This window comes from Haliotis rufescens, unplaced genomic scaffold (genome assembly GCF_023055435.1).
Source record: "Haliotis rufescens isolate VD_foot unplaced genomic scaffold, xgHalRufe1.0.p SCAF_11, whole genome shotgun sequence".
Lineage (NCBI taxonomy): Eukaryota > Metazoa > Mollusca > Gastropoda > Lepetellida > Haliotidae > Haliotis > Haliotis rufescens.
Window position 1 is genome coordinate 35,431,099 of NW_025963791.1, and position 27,005 is coordinate 35,458,103.

General features: G+C 40.7%; 1 protein-coding gene across 1 annotated transcript; it reads left to right on the plus strand.

The window, feature by feature from the left end:
- The first annotated feature begins 5,037 nt into the window (after positions 1-5,037).
- On the plus strand, positions 5,038-26,060 carry LOC124152295. The gene is made up of 4 exons (XM_048392688.1): positions 5,038-5,197; positions 18,046-18,113; positions 19,859-20,092; positions 21,101-26,060. The coding sequence occupies exons 2-4, from the start codon at positions 18,050-18,052 to the stop codon at positions 23,521-23,523; spliced, it is 2,721 nt and encodes a 906-aa protein (XP_048248645.1). The 5' UTR covers positions 5,038-5,197; positions 18,046-18,049; the 3' UTR covers positions 23,524-26,060.
- Positions 26,061-27,005: the final 945 nt, after the last annotated feature.

Here is a 27,005-nt window from a genome sequence, read left to right on the forward strand (position 1 = left end):
ACAGTATTCCAGTTATATCGCGACGTGTCAGCTTGATGTTGGAGGAAAGCCTGAAAAGATGCAGGTTTCAGATGTTTACCACTTCGGTGAAACCCACGAGCACGGGTATGGTGCTGACAAACCTAGAAACATACCCGGGGCGAACCGGGATTCGAACCCACAATTATAGGTGTCTGGTGTGTCCACAGGACGCAACTCTGCACAGCGAATTGCGGCACCTTAGATGACTGGGCTACCCGTGGGCATCACACATTGTACCCATGTCGGGAATCGAACCCGGGTCTTCGGCGTGACGAGCTAACGCTTTAACCACTAGGCTACCCGACTGCTCCGCGAGTCGTAAGGGCTGACTGAAGACGTTTGTGGGTCAAGCAAGATGGCTTGTCTGATTGCACGTCATCGATCGCAATGGTGTGGATCGTTGTATATGTTTTTGGCACTGGTTTGTCAGATCTAAAGTTGATAATCATGCTATGACTGGGACGTTGCTGAGTGCGGCGGAATAGAACATTCGCTTAAGTTCTTCCTCCTCAAGGAACGCTGGACGTGCATGATTAATTCAGAAGAGATAATCCGCAATTCATCGTTGTCGGATGTTTTACGTATGCATATGATATATGTAAGTAAAAACCATGTGACCCCAACCTTTGTCTCGAATATTTGAAAAGCATGTAAAATATGCAGCTCATTTACTTATCATCATACAGATAACAGAAGCGCTTTTGCTCTGTGCTATGATAATTCATCTGCGAGTGATTGGTTGAAATACACATATACGTGTACGCTTTTCACAGCTTAATTATTTCAACCTGTGAGAAAACCTGCCAGAAACCGATGATTGTCGGTTCGAATCCTGGTTCGCCCCGATTATGTTTCTAGGTTTGTCAGCACAATACCCGTACTCACGGTTTCACGCCGTGATATAACTGGAATACTGTTAAAAGCGGCGTTAAACCTAACTCACTCACTCACTCTCATTCTGTAGATTCCATGTCATAAATAGCATGCTGACGTCACTACGCTGATCATTCAATATGTGACATAACTCGTTCAAACGACCAAAAAAACTAAAACAAGAAAAATACATTATGTTTATGAACAAAACAATATTACCATACCGAATTGTTTTGAATCATGAATTCCCTTAAACTATCCATACATTAGTGGGATTCGATCACCCAGTGGCTATTTTCTGATAATGTTTTATTAACCAGAAGTGAGTGAGTTTGGTTTTACACCGCTTTGAACAGTATGGTGTGGAAAACCCCAGAAACGCTATCAGGGCAAAGCTGTGCGTCGAACCCAGGACCATAGGATTCTGGCACGCCTAAGGGACACAACTCTGCACAGTGAATTGCAGGGCGACCTTGCACCTTTTACTGATGAAGTTACATCAACAGGAATAGCTGTGGTATTAATAGTCCTATTCATTGTCCCACGGTGTGCACGTGTCACTGCTGTGGGGCCTTATTGACGTGAATGTTGTATACTGCTGCAGCGTTAACCCAGGAGTAGATCAACATCCGACCTGGCCGTCCTCTTTTCGACAAACGTCAGCTTACAGGCAGGAAATCCTTCTTCCGCTTCGAGAACTGTGTTCGCCAGGTCTGCTGGTGTTGGGGTTCAAAGGAAGCAGGGCAGAGTATGCCATCACGGACATGGTCACAGACGAAGAAGCCTTCACGCCTTTGTTAATGTATTGTAGGCCAGTACACATAGCTATTTGTAACTTGCCCATCTTAAAGGCGCTCTACGAGGTAGATAAAGATGGTAATGTGTTCACCTGTCACTTGCAAGATTGAGTTTGCTCAATGCCCCTCAAACCAGTTCTTTTGGTTATATTCCTGCATATGAGCTAAGTGCGCGAAGAAAGCCCAAATTGGCGCACAGCATGGACGTTGGATTTTTTTTATGCTAATCATGAGCGAATCAGCGGATCCTGGCGCAAGTCTGACAGCGAATTTGCCCACATGACGCACCACACATACATATACCTATTGGAACTCGATTTACAACATTGATATGATGCTTGATGGACGCAAGCATCTATCAAACATTCAATCATTTTTATATTGAACTCTGATAAAAAGGAACATTAAACTATAAGACATTTTCATTTAGGTATGTTTATTTCTTGAATCATATCTATCATACACATACACACACACACACACACACACACACACACACACACACACACATATCATTGAAGCATATACGATGAGGAGGAATGGAACTTAAAGTCACGTGTGTGTGTGTGTGTGTGTGTGTGTGTGTGTGTGTGTGTGTGTGTGTGTGTGTGTGTGTGTGTGTGTGTGTGTGTGTGTGTGTGTGTGTGTGTGTGTGTGTGTGTGTGTGTGTTGTGTGTGTGTGAATGTGTGTCTGCTTGCACTCGTCCGGACTGATACCGATTAATAGTGCTTGCCCACTGAGTATACTGACTCCGAGCTGACCAGTCCTTGTTTTAACCCCTTAATGCCGAGCACCAGACAGGTTGACAACAAGTACCATCTTTGAACGTCTTTTGGTATGACGGATCTTCAGCTCGCCGGGCGGACGCCCTACCACAAGGCCACGGAGGCGGTCGACAGCGGAATGTGGGAGAATATGGTTAATAGTATTTCAGTTCTAACATCCTATGTGGGCGATTTTCGGGACTAAAGACCAAATATACATAAAATGTCAATGCAAGAAAATAACCAGTTTTAATTATCGTGTCGTGTAGGTCTAAGACGTGTTCGACTTTCCGAAACCCAAGACAAACCACGAATCGCAATCAGCATGGATTCGAACCCAGGATCATAGGGGTTGGCACGCCCCCCACTGTGCCCCCTAGAACCCACTTCCACTACAACACTGCCAGAAGCATGTATATGACACAAAGCTGAAACACTTTTATGACATAGGAAGAACCGGAATAAACTATTTCCTATGATTAACGGTTTGGCCGCTTCTATTTTAAGGTCTTAACACTCTAACTGCACAAGTTGAAATGAAACCAACAGATACTCCTTGTTTTAAACAAGACCTGTCTCTATTGTCCATACCAGATAGGTAACATTGACCCGTGAAGATCCGGGGTAGAATAGGTCTCCAGAAACCCATGCTTGCCCTAAAAAGCGACTATGCTTGTCGTGAGAGGTGACTTACGGGGTCGGGTTGTCAGGCTCGCTGACTTGGTTGATGCATGTCATCGTATCCCAGTTGCGTGGATCAATCCTCATGATAAATCACTGGATTGTCTGGTCCAGTCTCGATTATTTACCGACCGCCGTCGACGTCACAGAGATGGAATAACACTGATTGTGGCGCCAAACAACAAACAAACAAAACATAAATCATGACATTTCATAAACCGTGAAGATCCGGGCTGAAATTGGTGTTCAGCCCAACATGCTTGTTGTTAGAGGCGACTGAAGGAATGAGTGACTTGGTTCCTGCATGTCATCGTATGCAAAATGCATAGATCAGTGCTCACGATTTCATTCACTGGATGGTCTGGTCTGAACTCGATTATTTACTGGCCGCCACCACATAGCTTGGATAGCGGCGTTAAACAACAAACAAAAACCAACAAAATCGTAAATGGCGGCGTTATATTTCCAAATCTTCTAATCGAAAGCTTACTGTCTAATAAATATGTTTAGCCGCAGATTTTGTCAATAAAATATTTAAAGAATATGACACATTGAATATAAATGTAATTCAAAACATGTAATATATACATAATATCTATTTAGGGTCATTATACAAATGGTGCTCAACGACAATTTTCCTGCAATAATACGTAATAGTACTATTGGCCTCACGGGGTATGCGAAATAAATCTGTCTATCTGTCTGTCTATCAGTTTCACCGTGTGAACGTTCCCCGACCTATAGTCAGTATCAATGTACTTCCATTTCATTTAGGGTATATTTAGACGCAGCCTCAGTAAGAAAATCCATCCTTCTTATACCAACTGTTTACAGGAAGTAGTGCTTACGTGCAAAAAAAACAGTGAAACTGGATATAACGAGAAAAAGGGGAGAACATGTTGATAGTTATGGTTCCTCTTGAGTGAGAAACGGTAAACAGAGACTCCGTTGTTGCTCTGATGGCAGATGTCAAACTTGGGTGAGTGAGTGAGTGAGTTGGGTTTAACGCCGCTCGCCGCTTTTAACAGTATTCCAGTTATATCACGGCGTGTCAGCTTAAGTGGGAGGAAAGCCCGAAGTGTGCAGGTCTTAGACGTTCACCACTTCGGCGAGACCCACGAGCACGGGTATGGTCTGTCAAATCTAGAAACATACTCGGGGTGAACCGGGATTCGAACCCACAATTATAGGTTTCTGGTGTGCCCAAGGGACGCAACTCTGCACAGCGAATCGCGGCGCCTTAGACGAATGGGCCCCTTACAGTTTTATGACGGCGTTTTAACTTGATGTAGGATGTTCATACTTCGGTGAAACGGGCGAGCACGGTTATGGTGTAGACAAACCAAGATTCGTAACCAGGGCGAATCTATAATTCGAAACAGCGATCAACGGATCCTGACGCAACTAAGGGGGATCAACACTGTACACCAAATGCTGGGTTAGATCTCTTAGTCACCCGTTTGCCCGGACGTCAAACAGATTATCCATTCAAACATCTGCCGAATACCAGTAGAACAGCAGGTAGAACAATAACTGCTTCTGTGCGACCTAATTCGAATAGTCACGAGTTGGTTGGATAGCCTAGTGGTTAAGCCTTTGCTCGTCAAGCCAAAGGTTCGTGTTCGATTCCCACATGGCTACAATGGCTGAAGCCCTGTTATTGTTCCCCCATCCGTAATATTGCTCGAATATCTTAAAGCGACGTAAAACAATACTCCTTCATTCAAATAGTAAATGAGCGCTCGGTATATCCGGACCTGACAAGTCGAGTATGTCGACTACAGTCTGTATGCCTGTACGGTCTCACCCTTATAAATAGCACTTGATATATCTGACAACAAACACTGACTGGATAACTATGACGTCATTAATATCTTTAAGATATAGATGCTAGTACACATTGGAGTAAGTCTAGCCCCGACCAGTCTCATAGCAGCTCACATTGCAGGAACTCAGCCTGTAGTTTGTGTGAGTGGGTTTCACTTTCATAAAGGAAATACCCACAGTTTCACAGTTAGTTTGCCAGAGGACATTAAAACCACGGACTTCGTGTTATCAAGGTAAGACAATCAGTTTGAGCTCATGGTTCTACTAAATGACATCCAATGTGAAATGTTTTCTGGAATCTGGTTTCCTGGTCATGTGATGTATATTATCAAATTGGTGTTTTTACACGGCGTGTTGTTTACGGGATTGGGAACTGAAATATGAATTCGTGATGTAAAACTATATTGATGAACATGCATAATACACAGGGTTTAATCTTTCAGATGTCTTGGTGCTTTTGTAGTTCTGTAACCCGTAGTTTTTAAACATATCATCTGGACAGATAATGCACAAACGTATTTTTTCATGCTACAAAAAGGAGAGTTTGTGTACGTACGTTTAACTTTGCTCTGTAATTGATAGGTTCTTGTTTAGACAACTGTCATTATTTACAAACATTAACACAGGGAGCATGACTGCGCCGTTGAAACGGACCGTTGGTAACCATAGCCGTTAACTGTTTGTGCTTCCATTACCGTTAACTGTTTATACACTTACGTGTCTGCACATTGACTGACACACATACACGTACATGAAGGTAAATTCACCTCTGAGAAGCAGCGTTATTTAATCAGATACAGGGGCGCTATTTATACTCTATAGAAATTAAATGACGCCAGAAAACAGCATGGTAAATGTGGGCACGGATATATCTGTTGATAACGATGTCCATGTATATATTATTGCAACATGGATTCGCTTCGTGTCAATTGCCTTGTATCTAATGGGCATATTTGCTTGTTTAACGCCACAGGCAGCAATGGTCCAGCTATGTCACGGCAGCCGGTCCCTAACCGATACTGGAACAGACAAAGCAATGTTTGATACCATGATAAACGCGCCATACGATGACACGCAATCGACCAGGTATACGTAACCGAGCCGACCGCTCCATCCATTTAGTCGTCTTTTTCGACAAGGATAGGTTAAGAATAGGTAACATAATTTCAGAAATGACTGAATGGTATATGCCCACTGAAAGCGATCAAACATCCATTAAATAAAACGAAAGTAAGTGAAGTTTACCTGTATGTTTCCAAAATATTAATTTAAGATTATTCTCCCAAACAAATTGAAATGTATTGAACGAGTAACTCAAATGTTAAACTAAAACATAAATAAACTACAAATAAAATATTTTTGTATCCTTAACCTTCCTTAAGAAATCATCGGTCGCGTATAAATACGTCGTATACCTTTCATTCATACATTCGCTTTTCTATATATTTAAGGAGGCATTCCGCTGGCGCTAAGGAGCAGTCACAGCAAATTTGATTCAACTCGTTCAAACGTCGCTGTGTTCAACTGTTAACCTTTATCGTGTATATCTAATCTAGTTGATAATGATCTTCGTATTGCCACAGACATATATGTCAGTTGACACACGACTTTATTCACAAAGTCTTGATCCACAATGGACATGGGCTCTAAACCATTAAGCAAAATCTCCCTTTAAATTTGATGACAATTTGTGAATGGTTGAAAAATAAAAATTCATTGAAAGGAACAAAAAGTTATCTACAAAATGATGTTTCATTTTGGCGTAAAACTCGAAAATAGTAGTGATGCATCAGAATGAAAATCCGTCGTGATAAACTGGCTATTCGAGGTCATAGGCTATTCGCCGAACACAAAGCTACGTTTTTTTGGTCTTTTTTTTGGTTGTTTTACGCCGCTGTCAGCAATATTCGAGCAATATGACGGCGGTCTGTAATCAAGTGATTGACTTCTACGCAACTGGGATAGTCAAGTCAGCGGGCGATCCCGTTAGTCGCCTCTTTCAAGCATGACAAGGTCATTTCTAACCCGGATCTTCACCATATGGTGGAAAATATCGAGTTGAAAGAGCGAAATACTTTTTTTCTTCTAAATTTGCACATGTCTATTTTAATTATTATCTATGTTGAATGGCTTGCTCATTTAAAACGTCCTCTCGTTATAAAAAAATATTGAACAACGTTTCACCCCTCCCTTTTTTAACCTACTGGTCTCAAAACCTCCAGTGTGTCTCCTCAAAACCTCCAGTGTGTCTCAAAACCCCAGGGAAAGAATGCACAGAGAACACCGCTACTTATTTTGTATTTAATGGTGAATCCGTAATGCCGCTAGTTATTCTCTGTATATAGACCATCGACACTGACATAGTATTGTTCTACTCTACCTACATCCCATTGTGTCTGCAGTGCTATGATCTGATTGCTACATTATATTATTTAATATGCCTGTCGTGAGAGCCGACTACTGATGATAAGATGGTTACATCGATATTTGACGGGTGCTACCAGTAGAGCAGGAAATGCTTACCCTTCGCGAACACCTGGTGTCATCACTGATTTTCAGCGGTCCATTCCTATAAAGTTCACATCTTTTTTGCCTTTAGGCCAAATTGAATCTGTTTCGGCGTATAATCTAGACTGGCCACGCCCTTGCCTTGATAAATTATATTTATGTGAGTTAGTGAGTGAATGAGTGTGATTTTAGTAATATCACGGTGAGAAACACCAGAAATGGGCTTCGGAAATTGAAACCTTGTGGGAGTCGAATAAGGGTCTTCGGCTTGACGAGCGAACACTTTAACCACTAGGCTACCCTTCCGTCTCAGCTTACGTGTATCTTTGAGTTGATAACAACATAACTATTCATTCTACTTGTGGCTTACATGTACCAGTTCATCAAATCAATATTTAACATATTCAAAGTGAACTATCAAACTGATACATGGTAAGGGAATTCTTGAGTAAATGCGTCGGAGTCAGTTATAGTCCAGCCCATACCACGATGAAACGCAACCATAACAAATAACACAACCTACTGGTCCCTAACCCCATCCCCGCCCTGCTCCTTCATCACATCTTTATGCTTGTCGTAAGATGCGACTAACGGGATCGGGTGGTCAGGCTCACTGACTTGGTTGATGCATGTCATCGAACCCAATTGTGTGGATCGATGTTCATGATGTCAATCACCGGATTGTCTGGTCCAGACTCGATTATTTACAGACCGCCATCATATAGCTGGAATATTGCTGAGTGCGGCGTTAAACAACAAACAAACAAAACAAAACATCTTTAGGACCATGTCATTGTCGCATATTACTTCCACAGAAAGGTCAGGGCTTGGTTTCACAAAGCGATCATAGCTCTGTAACTCCAATACTTACTTTTAGCGAACGCCTGATGTTATCTATAATTTCAGTGATCCATTCGTAAAGCGTTTTACTTTTACACAAAATGGACTCTGTTTCAACAGATAATCGAGACTGGTACTGCTCTGGCGTTTATATTTACGACAGTCGTAGCGCTAGGATCGCTTTGTGAAACGGGGATCTGACCTTAAACCCCTCTGAACTTGAATAACTAGCCTTCGTTTTAGTAACAGATATGAATTGTGCATGAAATCATTTTAAAGTACATATAACGCATGTAGTATGTTAAAATATATAAGCATCTAAGACAAAAGTTTCTGAAAAGGATTATGAACGAACAGTATCTTTTTGTAACCAATTCCATGACAACCAAAGCTCAAACATCCATTAGAACATTGCGAAAGGCTCTTTTTGTATGGATAAACACATTCATATTTCAAATAGAAAAGTATTCTTTCTAAACATCAATATCATATTTCGTCTGACACAAATCATGTACTAAACTGCCGGGTAAAAGAAGGGAATACACCGATGTTGGATGCTTGCTAAAATATAGCAAACAAAAAATGGTTATTCGATGGTGACGTATTTAATAGTCATGGTATTAATAATTCATAGTCGTGTCTTCGACCTGAAGTTTGAAGTTTTTCAGAGACTGTTTTCAACCTAGCAATGTTTTCATAACGTTTCTAATTATATTTATTTACCAAATCCAAGTTTCAAGTATGACTTTCTTTTGTTCCTCTGTATATGTAGATATATTATTCAGGGCCTGGTGCACTTCAAGGTGAACAAACCTTTGTCGGTTAATCGATTTTCCATGAGCGTACTTTATAGGCCTATCTATGACCCGAGTTCGCCCTTTAACTTAACAACTGTTGGGTTTCATGGGCGCAAATAGGATTTCTGTTACCAACGTTCGTTCTTTAGCTTTCAACTGTATAGCTTCCGTGGGAGTAAATAGACCTTTTTTGTAAATAAAGCGACAAAACCCTTTCCATATCCAATAGAAATCTCTGCATAAAGCAGAGTCGATTGTACGATTCTGACTATATCATGAGCATGTGTTTATGAATCACTATCAAAAAGTGAAGATACCAGGTGTTCGAGAACAGGTGAGTGTATCCTGCCCCACCGCTGGTACCCGTCACAAACACATGCAAAGGCAAGTCAATTGTTCAACTGAACGAAAACGGAAACAAACACTCTTAAAAAAGAAAGAAACGCACAGGTAGATTTTTAGTAAATTTATTGTACCTAATAAAGTCGATAAATTTAATTCAATATCATAGATACAAATATGAAATTTTGGATATCGATAGTCGCATGTTGTCGTTGTACAAAAGCATTGACAACTGTTCATTGTCATATCACAAGGCTACGCTGAACTCAGTATCTCGTGTGACCGCCCCGGGCAGCATCTCCTTGTCACTGACTGGATAAGTGTACGCGTACGAATTCTGTCCTGCGGAATTCTGCGGAATTCTGCTTGTAACGCGTTGGCCAGTTGTGGGAGTGTCTGCGGCGTGTTCTGACGTTGACGTACACGTCGATCGAGTTCATCCCAGAGGTGTTCGATTGGGTTGAGATCTGGAGATCTCAACGGCCAGGGCAAGGCGTTGAAGTTGGCATTCTGAAGATAGTCTACCGTGGCACGAGCTGTTTACGGTGGAGCGTTATCCTGTTGAAACAGCACCCTCTGGCGGTCAGTGATTGGAAGAAGGTGAGGTTGAAGAATTTGATTCATGTAGCGATTTGCTGTCAAATTTCCCTGAACCTCAAACAAGTCAGATCTCCTGTTGTAGGATATAGCCCCCAACACCATGAAACCACAGGCACCGAAATTGTCATATTCACGTACACAATGTGGGGCAAAACGCTCATTTCAACGACGATAAACACGTTGTCTTCCATCGCGCCGGTGAAGAAGTAATCGCTAAACCACACTCGTCTCCAGTTTCTCAAATTCCAAGGCTTTAAGCTATGGCACCAACGTAAGCGTCGCTGTCGATGGATCTGTTGCAGTGAGTGAGTATGGTTTTACGCCGCTTTTAGCAATATTCCAGAAATATCAGAGCGGTGGACACCAGAAATGGGCTTTACACATTGTTCCCATGCCGGGAATCGAACCCGGGTCTTAAGCGTGACGAGCGAACGCTTTACCACTAGGCTACCCGACCGACTGGATCTGTTGCAAAACAGGGACGATATCCTCCTCAAACCAGGGATGCGTCATGCAGTCTCCGTTGCTTTGGCATTGCGATGACGTAGGTGGATAGTCGAATGTAGCGAACCTGTGCAGGGTGGTAACTCTTGGTCGGCCGGTTCTCGGACGGTCTGCAGTGGAATTGAACTGTGTGTATCGGTGACATAGGCGGGAAATGGTATTGTGGTGGACGTTTAAGTAGCGTGCAACAGAAAGACTGCGATACCCAGCTTTGGATACGTCCTATTGCGATGTTCCGATCGGCCTTTAGAACTTGAAAAAATGTTGACAATTGAATGAAAAATTATAGGCTTATGCTTGCCTTTTTATAGCCACTACCATGAGTTACGAATGCCATAAGTTGCACGTGCACTTTGCTTCACTGTTTTCCTCCATGATATTTTTGAACAAGTGTGAAAACAATGCCGTTTAAGACATTGCAAATCCACAATGGCTGCGTTTTGACGCATCGTTTGTCGAATATCAGGCCATCAACATTTTCCAATAACATAAATCCAATTTGTATTCCGGATTTTTTGTGTAGTCAGGTTCAATGAACTACATACTACCTGTGCGTTTCTTTTTTTGAAGAGTGTATAGTACAAGTAAAATTGGGTATTGTATAGGACATAATTTTGTCACTGATGCGTCAAATTTGGAAATGTTCTCCACATGACATATAACTTTTTGAAAGCTTAACTGAGGCGCCTTGAATGTTGTAACATTGATCAAACAACTTCTGAGCAAGACTCGTATGACGCTCTTTGAAATCTTGGTAGAAAGAGCAGCACGATTGTATCTCAGACGTTGTCAAATGAAAGCACAAAAGACTGGAGCTGGTGGAATATTGCTGGACATGAAGGGAAAGTTGACTGTTGGAAAGTTGAAGTCATCCCTCTTGTCATAGAGTCTTGTGGAGAATGTTGTGTCACACTGAATCTTTATGTGTAGATAGATCTAAATCTGAAACAGATGAGGCGGTCTCACTGGTATCCTTTATTTCTAGTTCAGGTGGGCAAATCAGTGGCTATTTGATTGTTATTGAATGACACCAGGTCATCGATATACCTGAAGCTTAAGTTAAACCTGTTGGCCAGATTACCTTGTTTTGACTTTGCCAATCAGAACAGAAATTCCGATTTATATGCATCAAGAAACAGATCCGCAAAAAGGAGAGCACAATTGGTGCCTATGAGGAATGCCTACTTCTTGCCGAAATGTCTCACCCCCAAATTATACGTAGATGTTATCAATGAGGAAGTCCAGTATTTCACGTATTGTTTTCTCAGTAAACTTCAGATGGCATTGTTTTTGTTTTTTTACAAATTCTCCCGAAACTCTGAATATAGATGCGTTACTGTATTTGTGGTCACCACGTTTGCAACAAAAGCCCCATGGATCACGTGATGAAGTTTTCTTTAAGTTTATCATGTTGGACGGTGGTGTACAAAATTGGAAAAATAATTTTTCTGACAGAATGGAACTTAGTTCTTTTCTGAGATTGCAAAAATCAAGCAAATTCTTTGAGTTTTTGAGAATCCACATGGTATTATTTCCACTTGTCTCAAATACATTCTGTGAATATAAATAGAGAATCTCACCCGAATGTCTTTTGATATCAAATACATCAACGAGTGTAGTAGCAGAGCCATTAGTGATGTCATTTGATTGTGATGTCATGGTAACCAGTGACGTCACAATTGTCTGCAAAGCATTGTGATGTAATTTCATTGCAGCGATATCTACAGTGTAGATATCGCTTGATCTAATCCAAGCGATATCTCCTGTGGGAGCAAGTTTTGGATGATAAAGAAAGTTCTTCCTTGATTGTATTTAGGATTATAGTTAGTCTTTGAGACAGGGATTTGGTGGTACGTTGGCTGGACCTAGAAATATATTTCTCTTTGTACGGATTTTTATGGAGCTTTGGAATCCAGTACAAAAGGGGTATGGACTTGTCTTCAGGTTTTAGAGTCAAGTCAAATGCATGGTTTGGGTAGATTTCTTTCTCAGTTAACATAACTTTATACCAAGTTCTTTGATCAAACAATTACTGTCGTGATGCTTACATATAATGGTTATGTTATTTGAGGCCGTAACCAACTTTTGCTCTTTGGCTTTGCAACTGTTGGTTTTCCGTGGGAACAAAAATGCCTTTCTGTGACCCATGTTCGCCCTTAAAGTTTACGGGGGCACGGGTGGTCCAGTCGTCGAAGGCGCCGCGATTCGCTGTGCAGAGGTGCGTCCCTTGGACAAGACAAGACAAGATAATTTTATTCAGTATAGAGGAAAGTGGCCCAAAATACAGACATATAAAGGTTTCATTTCTGAGCACTATTTTTGCATCCATACACACATACAAACACACACACACATACATGATATATATATATACACACATACCGTATGTAGCATTCTTGGAAAATAGGTATATTAAGTGGTATTGAACATATTTCTTATTTTTTGCACATTGAATAGGTATAAACAGAGATCACTTATTGTTTGTGTATTTTGAGTCTTCATAATATTTATGAATATGTTTACTGCACTGTCATTTCTGATGTATTTACTAATATACTTTTTTTCTAATAGAGGTATATGCATCACATACAAGTAAAACATGAATCTCGTCTTCTAAGTACATTTTGTCATTTAGCCTACAATGAGGGCATAGTCTTAAATGGTATGGTATATTAGTGTATCTTCCTGTTTCTGTCATAAGTCTAAAATTGCCGCATCTAAATCTTGTGAAACATATTCTCAAATGTAAAGGAATAGCAATGCATAAGTATGTTTCCACGTGTAAAAGTGTCTTATATAACACATAGTTAGCACATTTATGAGAAGAGTGTAGTGTAGAATACCAGTTTTGTTTAAAAGTATCAAGAAGTCTTATTTTAAATAATCTGATAAAAACGTTAATATTTCCAACATCCTGGCTAATCCATATAAAACCAAACTCAAATTGAAATAGAATATGTTTGATATGTGTAGCCGATGTGACTCTGCCAGCATCATCAAGAGACTTTAGTATTAAATAACATTGATGAGGTAGCCTATTTCTATCTAGAGTGATTAGTCTACACCAGTACTTAACTACCCGTGACATGTATGTAAGCTGAAGTGGAGCTCTACCACATTCACCCAGTACCATACTATTGCATGTACTTTTACCAACTTTCAGGAAATATTTGCAAATTCTTATCTGAACATTTTCAGTAGTTTTACAATATGTTGTTCCCCAGATTTCTGACCCATAGCACAATATTGGTGTAACCATTGCATCAAAAATCCTGAAAAGATCAGTACAATTAATATCATCTACTCTCTTTTGATACCTGTATATTGCCATTTTGGCTTGAAAGCTTGTGATGCAAGGCAGGACTGTGCTTTAGTCCAAACTAGTCTGGGTGTAAATACTATACCTAAATATGTATAAAATGACACCACCTCAAGCTTCTGGTCGTGAAGAGACCAATTCTCATAGTGTCGCAGTGGGCCGCTCTTACAAAACACCATAACCTTTGTCTTTTTCAAGTTTACTTTCAAACCAGTTAATTCTCAATAAAATTCCAAACCAATTATCTTTTTTTGTCACTGTAATGCAGTATCAGCGACTGCAGAAACATCAGCAGCAAACATGAGAGCAAATAGATTTTTTGCATCAGGAGATATATATATATATATATATATATATATATATATATATATATATATATATACCTTGTCCACCATATTCTTCCATCATACTAATAAGTTGATTGTTGAAAATAATAAACATCTGGGGACTCAAGATGCACCCTTGACGAGTACCAACATTGGAAGTAACTAGACAATCCATTTGAAGTTCTTACACAGGCTGATAGCTGTGAATACATTCATGAAAGAATATTGAAGATTTTCCCATTTATACCCACATATTTAAGGCTTGACAGTAATACATCATGTTTAACAGTATCAAAAGCTTTTGAAAAATCAATAAACAAACAGTAGAATCTACCTTTCTTTTTGCAGGCATATTTCTGGATCATTGCATGGAGTGAAAATATTTGATCAGCAGTGGAATAATTTGATCTGAATCCTGCTTGTGTCTCATGAATAATATGATTTTGATCACACCACTGTCGTAAACGATTGTTTAAAATAGAAGTGAATATCTTACACATAGAGTCTATCAGTGATATGCCTCTGTAATTGTTGGGGTCAGCCTTCACACCAGATTTGAAGATGGGACAAATAATACTTTTCCCCAGATATCAAGAAAAGATCCATCTTGGGATATTTTATTAAATAGTAATGTAAAGAGAGAAAGTGTGTAAGGTTTTGATGCTTTAAAGAACTCAGTTGAGATGCCATCTGGTCCTGGAGATTTATTGTTTGCAAGATTATCAATACAGCTAGACACTTGGGCACGCCAGAAACCTATGATTGTGGGTTCGAATCCCGGTTCGCCCCGATTATGTTTCTAGGTTCGTAAGCACCATAACCGTGCTCGTGGGTTTCACCGAAAGGGTAAACGTCTGAGACCTGCATCATTTCTGGCTTTCCTCCAACATTAAGCTGAAACGCCGTGCCATGACTGGAATACTGTTAAAAGTTAAACCCAACTCACTTTCTTTACAGCTATTGGTTGTTTCATTGGCGCAAATAAACTTGTTTTGTGACTCACGTTCGCCCTTTGACCTTTACAACTGCTGGATCTCACATATAATCGTTTTGCCGTGAAAGGAAATTTAATAAAAAAACACCTATATGTAAAAGCAAATTATGTGTCATGTAATGTAGCAAATATAACACCCATTAACAATTTGGTCCGTGTGGACATCTAGAAGTGAGCACTGGGGAAATTGATTCATCGAAACACACGCCCTCAACAATTCTTTCGACAGCTTTTAAAACCTTTTTTAGATATGTTTTTAGGAGGCAATATTTCCTGTATTTGAAATTCGTCTCGAACATATGTTCTGATTATTACTACAACCTTTAAAAAAACACGCTGACACATGCGGAAACACTAATTCTACTGCTTTGTTATTCGTTGTAAAGTCATTCGGAAACAAATTAATTAGCCTCTCCTTGACATCGTGGTCCTGACTCTGAGCCCCAGCCGTGGCGGAAGCCTCCTAGTACGCCAGATGAGGCTCACAGCGCGGCACGGGAAGTGTATGAAACTAGCGAGAGAAACCGTATTGGATCTATTCAAATAACTTTCACATGCATGATATATTATAGAAATGTCACTGGGTTAAAAATAAAATAAAAATCGCAATGTACACCATATGAGTGAGTGAGTATGGTTTTACGCCGCTTTTTGTAGCAATATTCCAGCAACATCACGGCGGGGGACACCAGAAATGGGCTTCACACATTGTACCCATGTCGGGAATCGAACCCGGGTCTTCGGCGTGACGAGCGAACGCTTTAACCACTAGGCTACCCGACCGCCCCGTACACCATATGAACGCCGTGTAGTTGAATTTACTTTCATGATATACCAGTACTGTTACTAGCCCAACAACAAAAACACTGTCGGGAAGAGGTAAATATTATACACTTCAAAATTAGATTTGACCAAAATATTGCACGTTATCAAAACGCTAAACGACTGAAATGGTCGCTGAAACACTGCAAATTTAAGGTCCAAAAAGCAACTATGATACCATTATCAACTACATCGTCATCGATCGAATTACCATTTTTTGTTTGTTGATTTTTCACCACCATCAAACTTAGTTGTATACTTTCTTTTGCCCGTCTGTTTACTATCTGTATACTCCGATTTTTCAAAGTCAAAACTAACGAATTGTTGCCGTTCTTAGCGAAGCTAAATCTAAACCCAAGGAATGCCAATGGCGCGCCATTGCCCATGCGAATAACGACTTTGGTGAAATTGATTCCTAAACAGTCTACACACCATCGTACACATCAACGGGCAATCAATAACATGTGCACATCTTTCAGGATGCGGATTTGCTTAAAAGCCTAATGTAAAGCCAGTTTTCACCTCGTGTGAATTTGTAATCCGATCAACATGTTATTTACTCATAAACAAAGACATAAAATTAAGGGTTTGTTTGATGTGTTTTCTATTCTTTATGTTTTTGTGATACTCACAAATTTTCAGCTCTGTTGAACACAACGTCATTCTTTAAGAATTTTGAAAATGCAATACTTCTTACCAAACCCGTTATAAGACGAAAATAGATGTCATACAAAAAGTAGTTTGGATCCGATTTCTGTAAATAATCTATTTTACAACTTCTTGTAAAGTCTACATGATAATTCGTTGAAGGATACATGTCTTGTAATCACGTGGTAAAGAAAGGCGATGAGGTTTATGCTTGATCACATGTTTCAAGCGATTAGAACTTAAATGTCAAACCTGGTTAAACCTGTGCTGCATTCTTGAATCAAGGTCCCCCTCGTATAATGCAACTCGGTCAAGACGCCCACGCAAGATGGAGCTATATCTTTCATGGAAGCATGTATGATGTATACACCCATGCAGCGAATCCTTTAACGCCCATGAGTAACCTTAAAGAAACAAAACGTCTGAGTAGCGTTAATGTAGGTCAGGAAGTGTCTACGCGTGTATATGCCCACACATTGGCATTTATCGGCTGGGTCAGGCAAACCAGTGGTTGATAGCATGAGCAACAGTCCACGCTGTCGGGATACAATGACACACAACCACCCAGGTAACAAATTAGTCGTTCGTATGACGATACTGGACACTGGATATGTATTCTGCCCCCGATTTGTCACGTTGAAAAACACGTGACAATTCACGGGAGGCAGTTTGGGGGAAGGTTTCGGGCAACATTTACTGTTCATTAATATTAGCTTCAGAGGAGAGTCATCATATAAATGACACAATCACAAGGGTGATAATACACTCATCTCCACCATGAGCTGGACGGTGGGGTAGTCTAGTGGTAAAAGCGTTGGCTCGGCCCGCCGAAAACCCGGGTTCGATTCACCAAATTGGTATAATGTGTGAAGCCCATTTCTGGTGTCCCCCGCCGTGATATTGCACAAATAATGCTACAGGCGGCGTAAAACCACACTCACTCACTCAGTCACTCACTCCACCACGAACTCCATATTACACCACTGATAGCAATATATTAGTAATCGGCATTAGACCGAGGAACGTATTTTCAGAGCAAAGTAAATCAGCAGATATCTAATAAAAACTATCTACTTTTTGGGAAGACAATATATAGGTGTCAACTTCTTAATTACGAGGAACACAACGTATATACGTACTCCTTCATAGGGTGAATAGATGCTATGAGACAGAGAACATATATATGTACATGTAAGAACAACTATAAGGTTAAAAAGGTGGAAACTTTACAAGGGAATCCAACAGTTAATTGGCGCTGAAGGGAGATTAGCAATGGACACATGGAAGCCGACACTTAACAGTAAATGTTACAGAGCTGATAGAGGATCTACGTTTTGCTTTGTATTAACAACTGCAATAATTATAAAGCTCCTGTTTTCAGACCAATGCATGATCACGTGACCCGGAACCTGTGTCTGGGACTGCTGTGTGTGGCTGCTGTGTGTAGCGGTACGTACATCCTTTAAACATGCTTACATGCATGCCACATCCATCATATAGTTATAACACACCATCACACGTCGTGAACGGTTCGTAAACAGCATGAATTTCAACGTGCAGACTTCGGTTGCCTGCATTATTTGCAAACAAATATGTACCGGCGATATATACACAGTAAGGATAGGAATTTATGGATGAATGTTTACAAGCAAGTGACATACGGAGTGTTATCCACAGAAAAACACCCGTCAGCAAGTTTAGAAACCATCAGTAAGCATTATGGCACTGAATTTGGACATACCATAGGAAAATCGACAATTGGTGACAGTTCAAACTTCCATGACAGACTTTTTGAAACGTGTATGAATAAAGATTGAGTGGATGTATCTGTTTGCTCTGTCATCTGTCATGAGTTGCATAATTGAAGGGAAGTAACTCTTCCAGTAAGAAGCTGGTTTCAGTTATACGGAAATTTGTTTATACGGACGAATTGTGAAATGACGCAAGTGTCCGTATAAACGAGGCACGACTGTATATCACTTGCTTGATAACGGTGTTAGAACCTACACCGAAACGTCGCTCTTAAATGTAATAAAGAAGTTGTTCAACCATAAATTCTTATCCTTACTTAGTACTCCAACTTTTAAATGCCTAAGAAGATATAAACATAAGTCGTAATATCCACTGGTGGCGCTACGATCAAGCCCAGAAATTCCAATCTAGCTCGGCAACTGTGAAAACTGGACTTTTAAGAGACAGTTAACTCTATTGCCTCGGGAAGATGGGTTAAATGAGTGTAAAACGATGGTATTTAAATCTAGGAGCTAAGCCGTGACCCGAGATGTTTTTGCAGTATGGTTGTACTGCCCTAATCTACATTCCCTTGGATAATCAGTTTGGATTAGCGACTAACACAGCGACAAATATTAGAAAAATATATACCCCCAATACCCCTTAAATCAGTCTTTATGACAGCGTATTTGACTCTGCATTTGTTGAACATACAAGTGTAAGAAAAAAGATATCTTGTAGTCCAAGTAGGTTCCTTTCATGCAATGTATTTTGTGGAATGGAGTTTCGCTTAAAACGTTGAAAATTTTGACTTATCAACTGTTTCGCCCATGGTGAATCCGAGATAGAATTGATTCCCAAAAACGTATGCTTTTCGTAAAAGACGACTAAATGGATGGGGTGGTCAGTTCTGTTGCTGGATTGATTGCGTGTCATCGTACGCCGACAGTGTCGTTGCTGATAATATCAATCACTGGTTTGTCTGGTCCAGATTCAGTTATTTACACGTTGCAGACAACAAAGACTCACTCTAAGGATCCACAATATGCAAATACTCAATGTGACATATCACCAACATCAGAAGACTCAGATAGATAAAGGGACCAATAGTTTCCCTACTCTTTCATCTCTGTACTCGTATCCCAACTACGTAGGTCGATGCTCATGATGTCAATCACTGGATTGCCTCGTCCAGACACGATTATTTAAAGACCGCCGTCATATAGCTGTAATATTGAGTGCGGCGTTAAACAACAAACAAACAAAACCCGTGTACCCTTAAAGGAATGGATCTGCAAAGTCTAAACGTGTATATTAATAGACAGCAGTGTGGCCTGGATGCTTGGAAAACATATGTACAAATAATGATTTGAAATTCTTTTCAAATAAGTCCTTTCAATCCAATCAATATTTTAGACTTTCTTCATTGTTCATTGTGTAACTGTCTAATGGTGTACTTACAGGTAAACAAGTCTGTACCTTCACTGGGCTCGCGGACACTGCCGGAAATAACAATGACTGGAGAGATTACAAGTTTATGGCGAATCCTGACAACTGTAAGGAGATTTGTCGCTCCGAACCGTGGTGCACTGCTGCAGAGTTCAACTTCTACAGCCGCTCTTGTTACCTGTTCAAAGGAGACACGCCCCTGTCCCACAAAAAAGACAGCGTATTCATGAAGAAAAGATGCACCGAAGGTGTGTATTGGTATGGGACCTCAAACAACAGACAGAACACAGTTTGAGTAATATTATATATGTGCCTGGGCACCGTTCCACAAAACGACCTTAGCGCTACGACTATCCTCAGCCAGTGTCAAAGTATGGGAGTTACGATCACCTTAGCGCTAAGATGGCTTTGTGGATCGGTGCCCTGGTCCTATATTAGCCCCCGTTTTGCTGTTTGTGCAACACGCGACTGAAAGTCCTTTATGCATATAAAAGTTGGATAAAAGTATGACAAGAAATATTATGGATAACACCTTCTTTGGTGGTATATATACACATGGTACCACAGAGCCACCTTAGCGCTACGACTACCGTAAGCCAGTGTTAAAGTATGAGAGTTACGATCACCTTAGCGCTAAGTTGGCTTTGTGGAACGGGGCCCTGATTCTACATTAGTCCTAATATGCCTAGAAGTTGGATAAAATGATGACAAGGAATATTATGGCCAACAGATTATTGGGTATTATACATACACACTGTTCCACAAAACGGTCTCAGAGCAACGACTGTCCTAAGCCAATGTTAAGGTATGCGAGTTACGATAGTCTTAGCATTAATATAAGATCGCTTAGTGTGTATTATGTGTTGCATCATTATTGTCACATGTATGTAACCCGTGAAGATCCGGGGTAGGAGAGGTCTTCAGCAACCCATACTTACCGTTAGAGGCGACTATGCTTGTCCTGTCTTCTTACGCATAGATGGAAATTTACCTCTGTTCACCCTGTAGTGACTGGGTACCCCAAAGGGTGTGATAAAAAGACTGTTAATCCTCCAAGCGCCTCTTACTGCAGCTTGGTTTGTATACTCCCCAGGGAGCTGAGACTGAAACTTGACAGCACATTGAAATTAATGTAGTGTCATGAACATTCACAATGAATATAGGATAAAAGAGCAAGCAACACAGAAGCTGTTTCATTATAATGTCTTGTAGCTCCTTATGTATGCCTCGGTACAAAGTGTTGTATATATTTTCAGTTACAACGACTTCCCCGCCGGTGGAGCCAACACCTGAATCCAAAACACAAATGTCGACATCCACAGAAACCATTACCCGAGCGCGGAGAGCGTCCAAGAGCTTGACAACTGAGAAAGTTCGTCCACCCAAAAGGAAGAAAAAGGGAAGTAAGCCAGTGTCGCTCATGGTTAAAATGCTGTATCGACAGTCTGTAGAGGATCGAATAACCTCAACGGTAGAATTCACAACTACGGCAGCACCAACTACTCCCATATCAACATTTTCAATCACAAAGAAATTACAAGTGTCCACAACATCCAAACCGATTCACGTTAAACGATCCAGGAAGAGGATATTTGTCCGCAAGTCGCGGAGGAGACAACATTCACGAAAGACAAAGAAGAAGCCAAAAAAATTCCGAAGGATTATAAAGTCAAGGAAACCAACCCAGCCTCCTAAAACAGTTGTCAAGAAAACGTCAGCGCCAAGGCTCATTGCATCGTACGCTACCCGAAAAAGCCCCCTCCTATCAAAATTAACACAAACTCGCAAGACAGTAAATATCGCTCCAACAACGGCTGTTCCATTTTTAGATCTCAATATAGAAGATTCATCGAAAGAAATTCGCATAAAGCCAGAAAATGGAACAGAAAGAAAACAGCAATCTACCTATCGTATGCCTGTGATAAGAGTACGCTCAAAGGTATCAGTTAATCCGATTGCCAGGGATGCCAACAGAGTGGATGCTTCTCGTCAACACAGTGGAATGACGTCAGCGAGACGTGGTTGTTTCTACCGTTGCACGCCCGCGTGGTACACAAGGTATGGACAATTTGTTCCGTTCACGGGGAGAAGTTATTTTCAGTCACTATATCGTATACGGATTCCAGTAAGGCTACGAATTCCAGCTTTTCACCAGAAACACCCGGTACAACATCCTCAAATGACTGATAAAAAACATTTGCAAAATGCGAATAAAAACCAAAGACAGATCCCTTGCAAAAACTCAACACTGCATCAAGTACAGAAATCAGTTACGAATCCTGTCCGGAATCCTGGTCACAAGCCTGTCCAGAATCATGGTTACAAGCCTGTCCAGAATCATGGTTACAAGCCTGTCCAGAATCACGGTTACAAGCCTGTCCAGAATCCTGTCCAGAATCATGGTTACAAGCCTGTCCAGAATCCTGTCCAGAATCATGGTTACAAGCCTGTCCAGAATCATGGTTACAAGCCTGTCCAGAATCATGGTTACAAGCCTGTCCAGAATCATGGTTACAAGCCTGTCCAGAATCATGGTTACAAGCCTGTCCAGAATCCTGTCCAGAATCATGGTTACAAGCCTGTCCAGAATCATGGTTACAAGCCTGTCCAGAATCATGGTTACAATCCTGTCCGGAATCATGGTTACAATCCTGTGTATTATCCTGTTCAACAATACTGGCGGCAACAGATAGCGCATGTCAACTTCAACCCTTGGTATCCACCTCGACATTCAGCCGTAGCTTATTATACTCCTCAAAGAAACCCATGGGCCAACAACTTTCAGAAAGCTCAGCTGGTTCCCAAAAAGACGCACCATGTAGCTGTGATTCCCGGAGGCCTTTACCAGCCCGTTCCTACAAGAAGACGGGTTTACAAGCAGCCTTATACATACAAGCCTAAACCAACCGCAACACACACTCCAAAACCACCGAAGCAGGACGCAAAAACAACTGCTGAAGCAAAGACCACCCCAAAACCACCACCTAGGCCGAAGCAAGTCAAGAGATACCAGAAGTCACACGTATTGAGGGTTCAAGAAAAACAAAAGAGACTTGATACAAGCACCCCACAGAATGACCAGCAGGGACAGTTAAAGCCGCATTACAACACATACACCCTAAGACTACGCCTTCAAAGTCCTATTTCGGGACACAAGAGATGTTACTTAAGACAGCAGTTGCCCTCTCCACCAAAGATCCTCGTGGTGTCCTTCAAAGTCGATGGTAGTTTTAATGCCAAATCGCTTCCAGTCACGTACCCTAGACGGATATGTGCATTCATCCAGCCAGGACAAAGGTACCCTGAGTTTAGACTGCCCTCGCCGCTGGTAATTTTCACAGGCACATCCTTTATCAGAAATCCAGATGAAGTCAAGAAAATATATGCGGCCACTGCTCCCAAAGCAGAGTACGACCTGAAATCAATAAAACTGAAAACAAGTCAATATCAATACATTGCAGTGTACAATAGTCCACCGATATTCAGACAGTTGAAGGTTCCTATGGATATTACTTCAGCTGTGGTCAGTTTTGATATGACAAGAATGGGATTCCTTTACCACTTCACTGTCAGGTTACCAATGACTCTTCGCAGTAGAAACATTATGGTGGAGGATTATCTGCCAAGGGACCTTACCTCCTTAAAGGTGCATCCACAACCCTTTGTTCGAAGGGGATGAATGTAGCTCATTTGAGAAGATAGAATGCGTCACAGCCCAGGTCCTCCACACATGTTACTGGCACGTTGTACATATAACACTATTCCAGATCATTCGATACAAACGTGCGTGGAATGGTTTACACAGTGCACCCCAAGCTTCCAGGCGATTAGACTGAGAGCGTCTATATACAAAGGGGCATTACTCCTTTTGAAAATGTGTCATTACGGTTGTTAGGGAAGACCATGTGATTGTCAGGGGCTTGGAACGCTTTGTTCCAGAACGAAAAGTGACAAAAAATGTTCTACCACCAAAAACTGTTGCTGGACGCTTAATGTCCTGATAAAAATATCTTGAGAATGTTATTAGATTGATCGGCTACTCCCAAAATCCCCACCCCCTCCCTACCCCCTACCCTCAGAAGACCCGATGGTGGTTCACTTTTGGGGGTTAACGCATTGCTGATAACGGTATTCATCATGTATACAGCCAGATGGAGTGTTATTAGGAATATTGTTGTCATTATGATGAATCATTGTATATTTTTCCTGTGAATAGTGCAATAATTGTATTCCAGCTTTATGATTAGACCATATCGAAAGATGTTAATGTTTTTAATTTATGTTTTAAAGTCGGGATGAAAGGTTCCCAGGTGTATTATATTTGCAGCAGATGTATCAGTTTATTATTCGGATTTTGGTGTCAAATTGTAGACATAGCTTGAGTAGAAATAGTAGACTGAATAGTCATGGTGTTCGTGGCTCTCTTTCGAAGCCTAAGATACATATGTAAAGTATGATAGTCTTACAGCCAATGGAACTTGTTTCGATGGATCATCGAGACTGATTTCTGGAGTTAAGGGTTTATATTTAAATTTCCATGCTCATTCATCCAACGTTGGATGCATCACAGGTGACACTTGTTTTCACACCACAATGAGCATTAATATACATGGGGATAGCAGTGTGTCTCACTATGATTCTTTTCTTCGTCGGATTGGTGAGCTGTGTCCATCGATATTGTTTTAATCGTCGTATAAACATTATAAATAAATGTTCTTTTCTCATCAATGATTATCAATTATAATTATTTTCCCCTAACACGCACCTAGAGATGTAATGCCAGTGAATAGACATCAATGAATGGTCTACGCGTTTAGTGTTTTAACTTATAGAATTTCCTTTCCCATATGTCACATTACACATGGCCATGTATGCCTAACCATAAAGTTATCAAAAGTGCTTTGTATCACGACCCGTGCCATAATCATCTAAGGCAACGAAATTCGATGTGCAGAGTTGCGTCCCTTGGGCACGATAGGAATCTATGATCTTGGTCATCATACCCGTGTTCGTGGGTTCAATGGTTAACGTCTGAGGCATCATTACTTCGGTTTTTCCGCCATACAGGATGATACGCCGTGATATAACTGAAATACTCTTCAAAGCGGCGTTAAACCCAACTCACTCACTCACTTGTATCACAAATTTGACACAAACGAGTTGCTGATACCAACGAACGCATAAAGAATATGTTGCAACCTAGACTTCTATATCAACTGGATAGCCCTATTTCATTTTTGCTATCTTTAATAAATATATCGAATTTATGGAAAACACTGCATTGACAGAATAAATGAAATCCGAAAGACAAAAGGCTATGGTGTTCAAATATAATAATTTATTTTTCACGGTGATACGACCATCCCTCCTAACGTTAAAGACGTCATAGCGTCAGTTATCATATAATGGATAGTCTTATAGATGCAGTAAGCCAGCCCGATAAACTTGATTTAGTTACATTTGCAAATGAGCTCACCTAGCATGAGCTATTTTTTGATAAGCTACAAACACCGATATGATGCGCTCGGGCGAAATAAACTATTGCCTAGAGTTCCGAGATAGTTCCGACGTGTGAGGGATTCTGTAAACAAACATGGCTGCAAATCACCTGGCAATATTGTATAAATGGGGCGATTCACTAATGCATTGTATTCATACGCTGGTTGTAAAGTTACTTCAGTGAGTGACCATTTAAAGAATGATTTTAAAATGATAAATTTATTATAACCCGTGTTTCCGTATCGTAAATATCATGCATTAAGAATTAAAAAATATGTTTTTAAGTATGCCACCACCATCAACACCTGCCCCACAGGCGTATCTGCTCCGACTCATGCCCGAGGTTCCCCGAACTTTCTCGAGCTTCATGCTCGGGGACCATTCGTCACTACTCGCCCCTTTCCGTAACCTGCAAGAAGTCGGTTTGTCCCGGAATAACACGAGTTGTTCACGAATGGCTCGGGGACCTCTCCTCGTTGCGGTGTGACCCTATATCCTACCTATTTGTCTACGATATTGACATGGATAATTATTACTTACGTGATACCTCAGATATACACATGACCACTCTCCATATATGAACTTTTTATATATTTTTCTTTCATAGTTTCCAGGAAAACACTGGTTTCGACTATAACGACGTCTTATCACACATGTACATCCAGACAATGTTTATAATTTGCTTCCTTCTTTTGTAATAAAATGGTAGAAAATTGATAATTATTTAACTCATTTGTAGTTTGCATAGATACAGCTTGAGACTACGGATCAGTCACGAGTTATCTTCCATTAGCATCTCTTCGTCGGTTTGCATTCCAGATTGGCTCCGATTATGTAGCATCTGGTGTCATCCCTGATTTTCAGTGATCCATTCATATTATTGTCTCCACTATTTTGCGTTTTACGCCCAAAAGAATCTGTTTCTGTGGATAATCGGTTACTTTTTTACGTTTACGTTCCAAACTTGTTTAACGCCTTACTGAGAATTACTCCTGTAAATAATCGTGTTTAGACCATACAATCCGGTGATTGATATCATGAGCCTCACCACGCCGTTGGGGTACTGCGCCATGCATCACCCAAGTCATCGAGCCTCACCACGCTATCCATTTGTCGCCACTTACGACTAGCACATGTTGCTGGGAACGAAATCCTACCGGGTCCGATTATCGGGGAATTACGGTAATGGAGACTGCTAATATGTTTCAACAAACTGGAACCTTGGTCCACATAGTGATGATCACAGATGAATGATAATAATTAAACCGTTGCATAGAGGAATTAAGACATCACAGATCGTACAGAATAGACACAATGGGTTAAATTTCCATAAGCTTGCATCTTTTTTGTATACTGTATAATTATTAATCTGTTATAAAAATAATCATGAACTTTGTCCCATGCAACCGCAGATATATACTTACCGCCAAAGGAACCGCGAACACCCTACATGTTGGTTTATATATGAATAATTACTCATAGTCAAGTGAGTGAGTGAGTGAGTGAGTGAGTGAGTGAGTATGGTTTTACGCCGCTTTTAGCAATATTCCAGCAATATCACGGCGGGGGACACCAGAAATGGGCTTCACACAATGTACCCATGTCGGGAATCGAACCCGGGTCTTCGGCGTGACGAGCGAACGCTTTAACCACTATAGGCTA

Coding starts and splice junctions, on each gene's coding strand:
- LOC124152295 (XM_048392688.1), top strand. CDS start 18,050: ATGCATGATCACGTGACCCGGAACCTGTGTCTGGGACTGCTGTGTGTG. Junction 18,114..19,858: donor TGTGGCTGCTGTGTGTAGCG/GTACGTACATCC, acceptor GTGTACTTACAG/GTAAACAAGTCTGTACCTTC. Junction 20,093..21,100: donor GAAGAAAAGATGCACCGAAG/GTGTGTATTGGT, acceptor ATATATTTTCAG/TTACAACGACTTCCCCGCCG.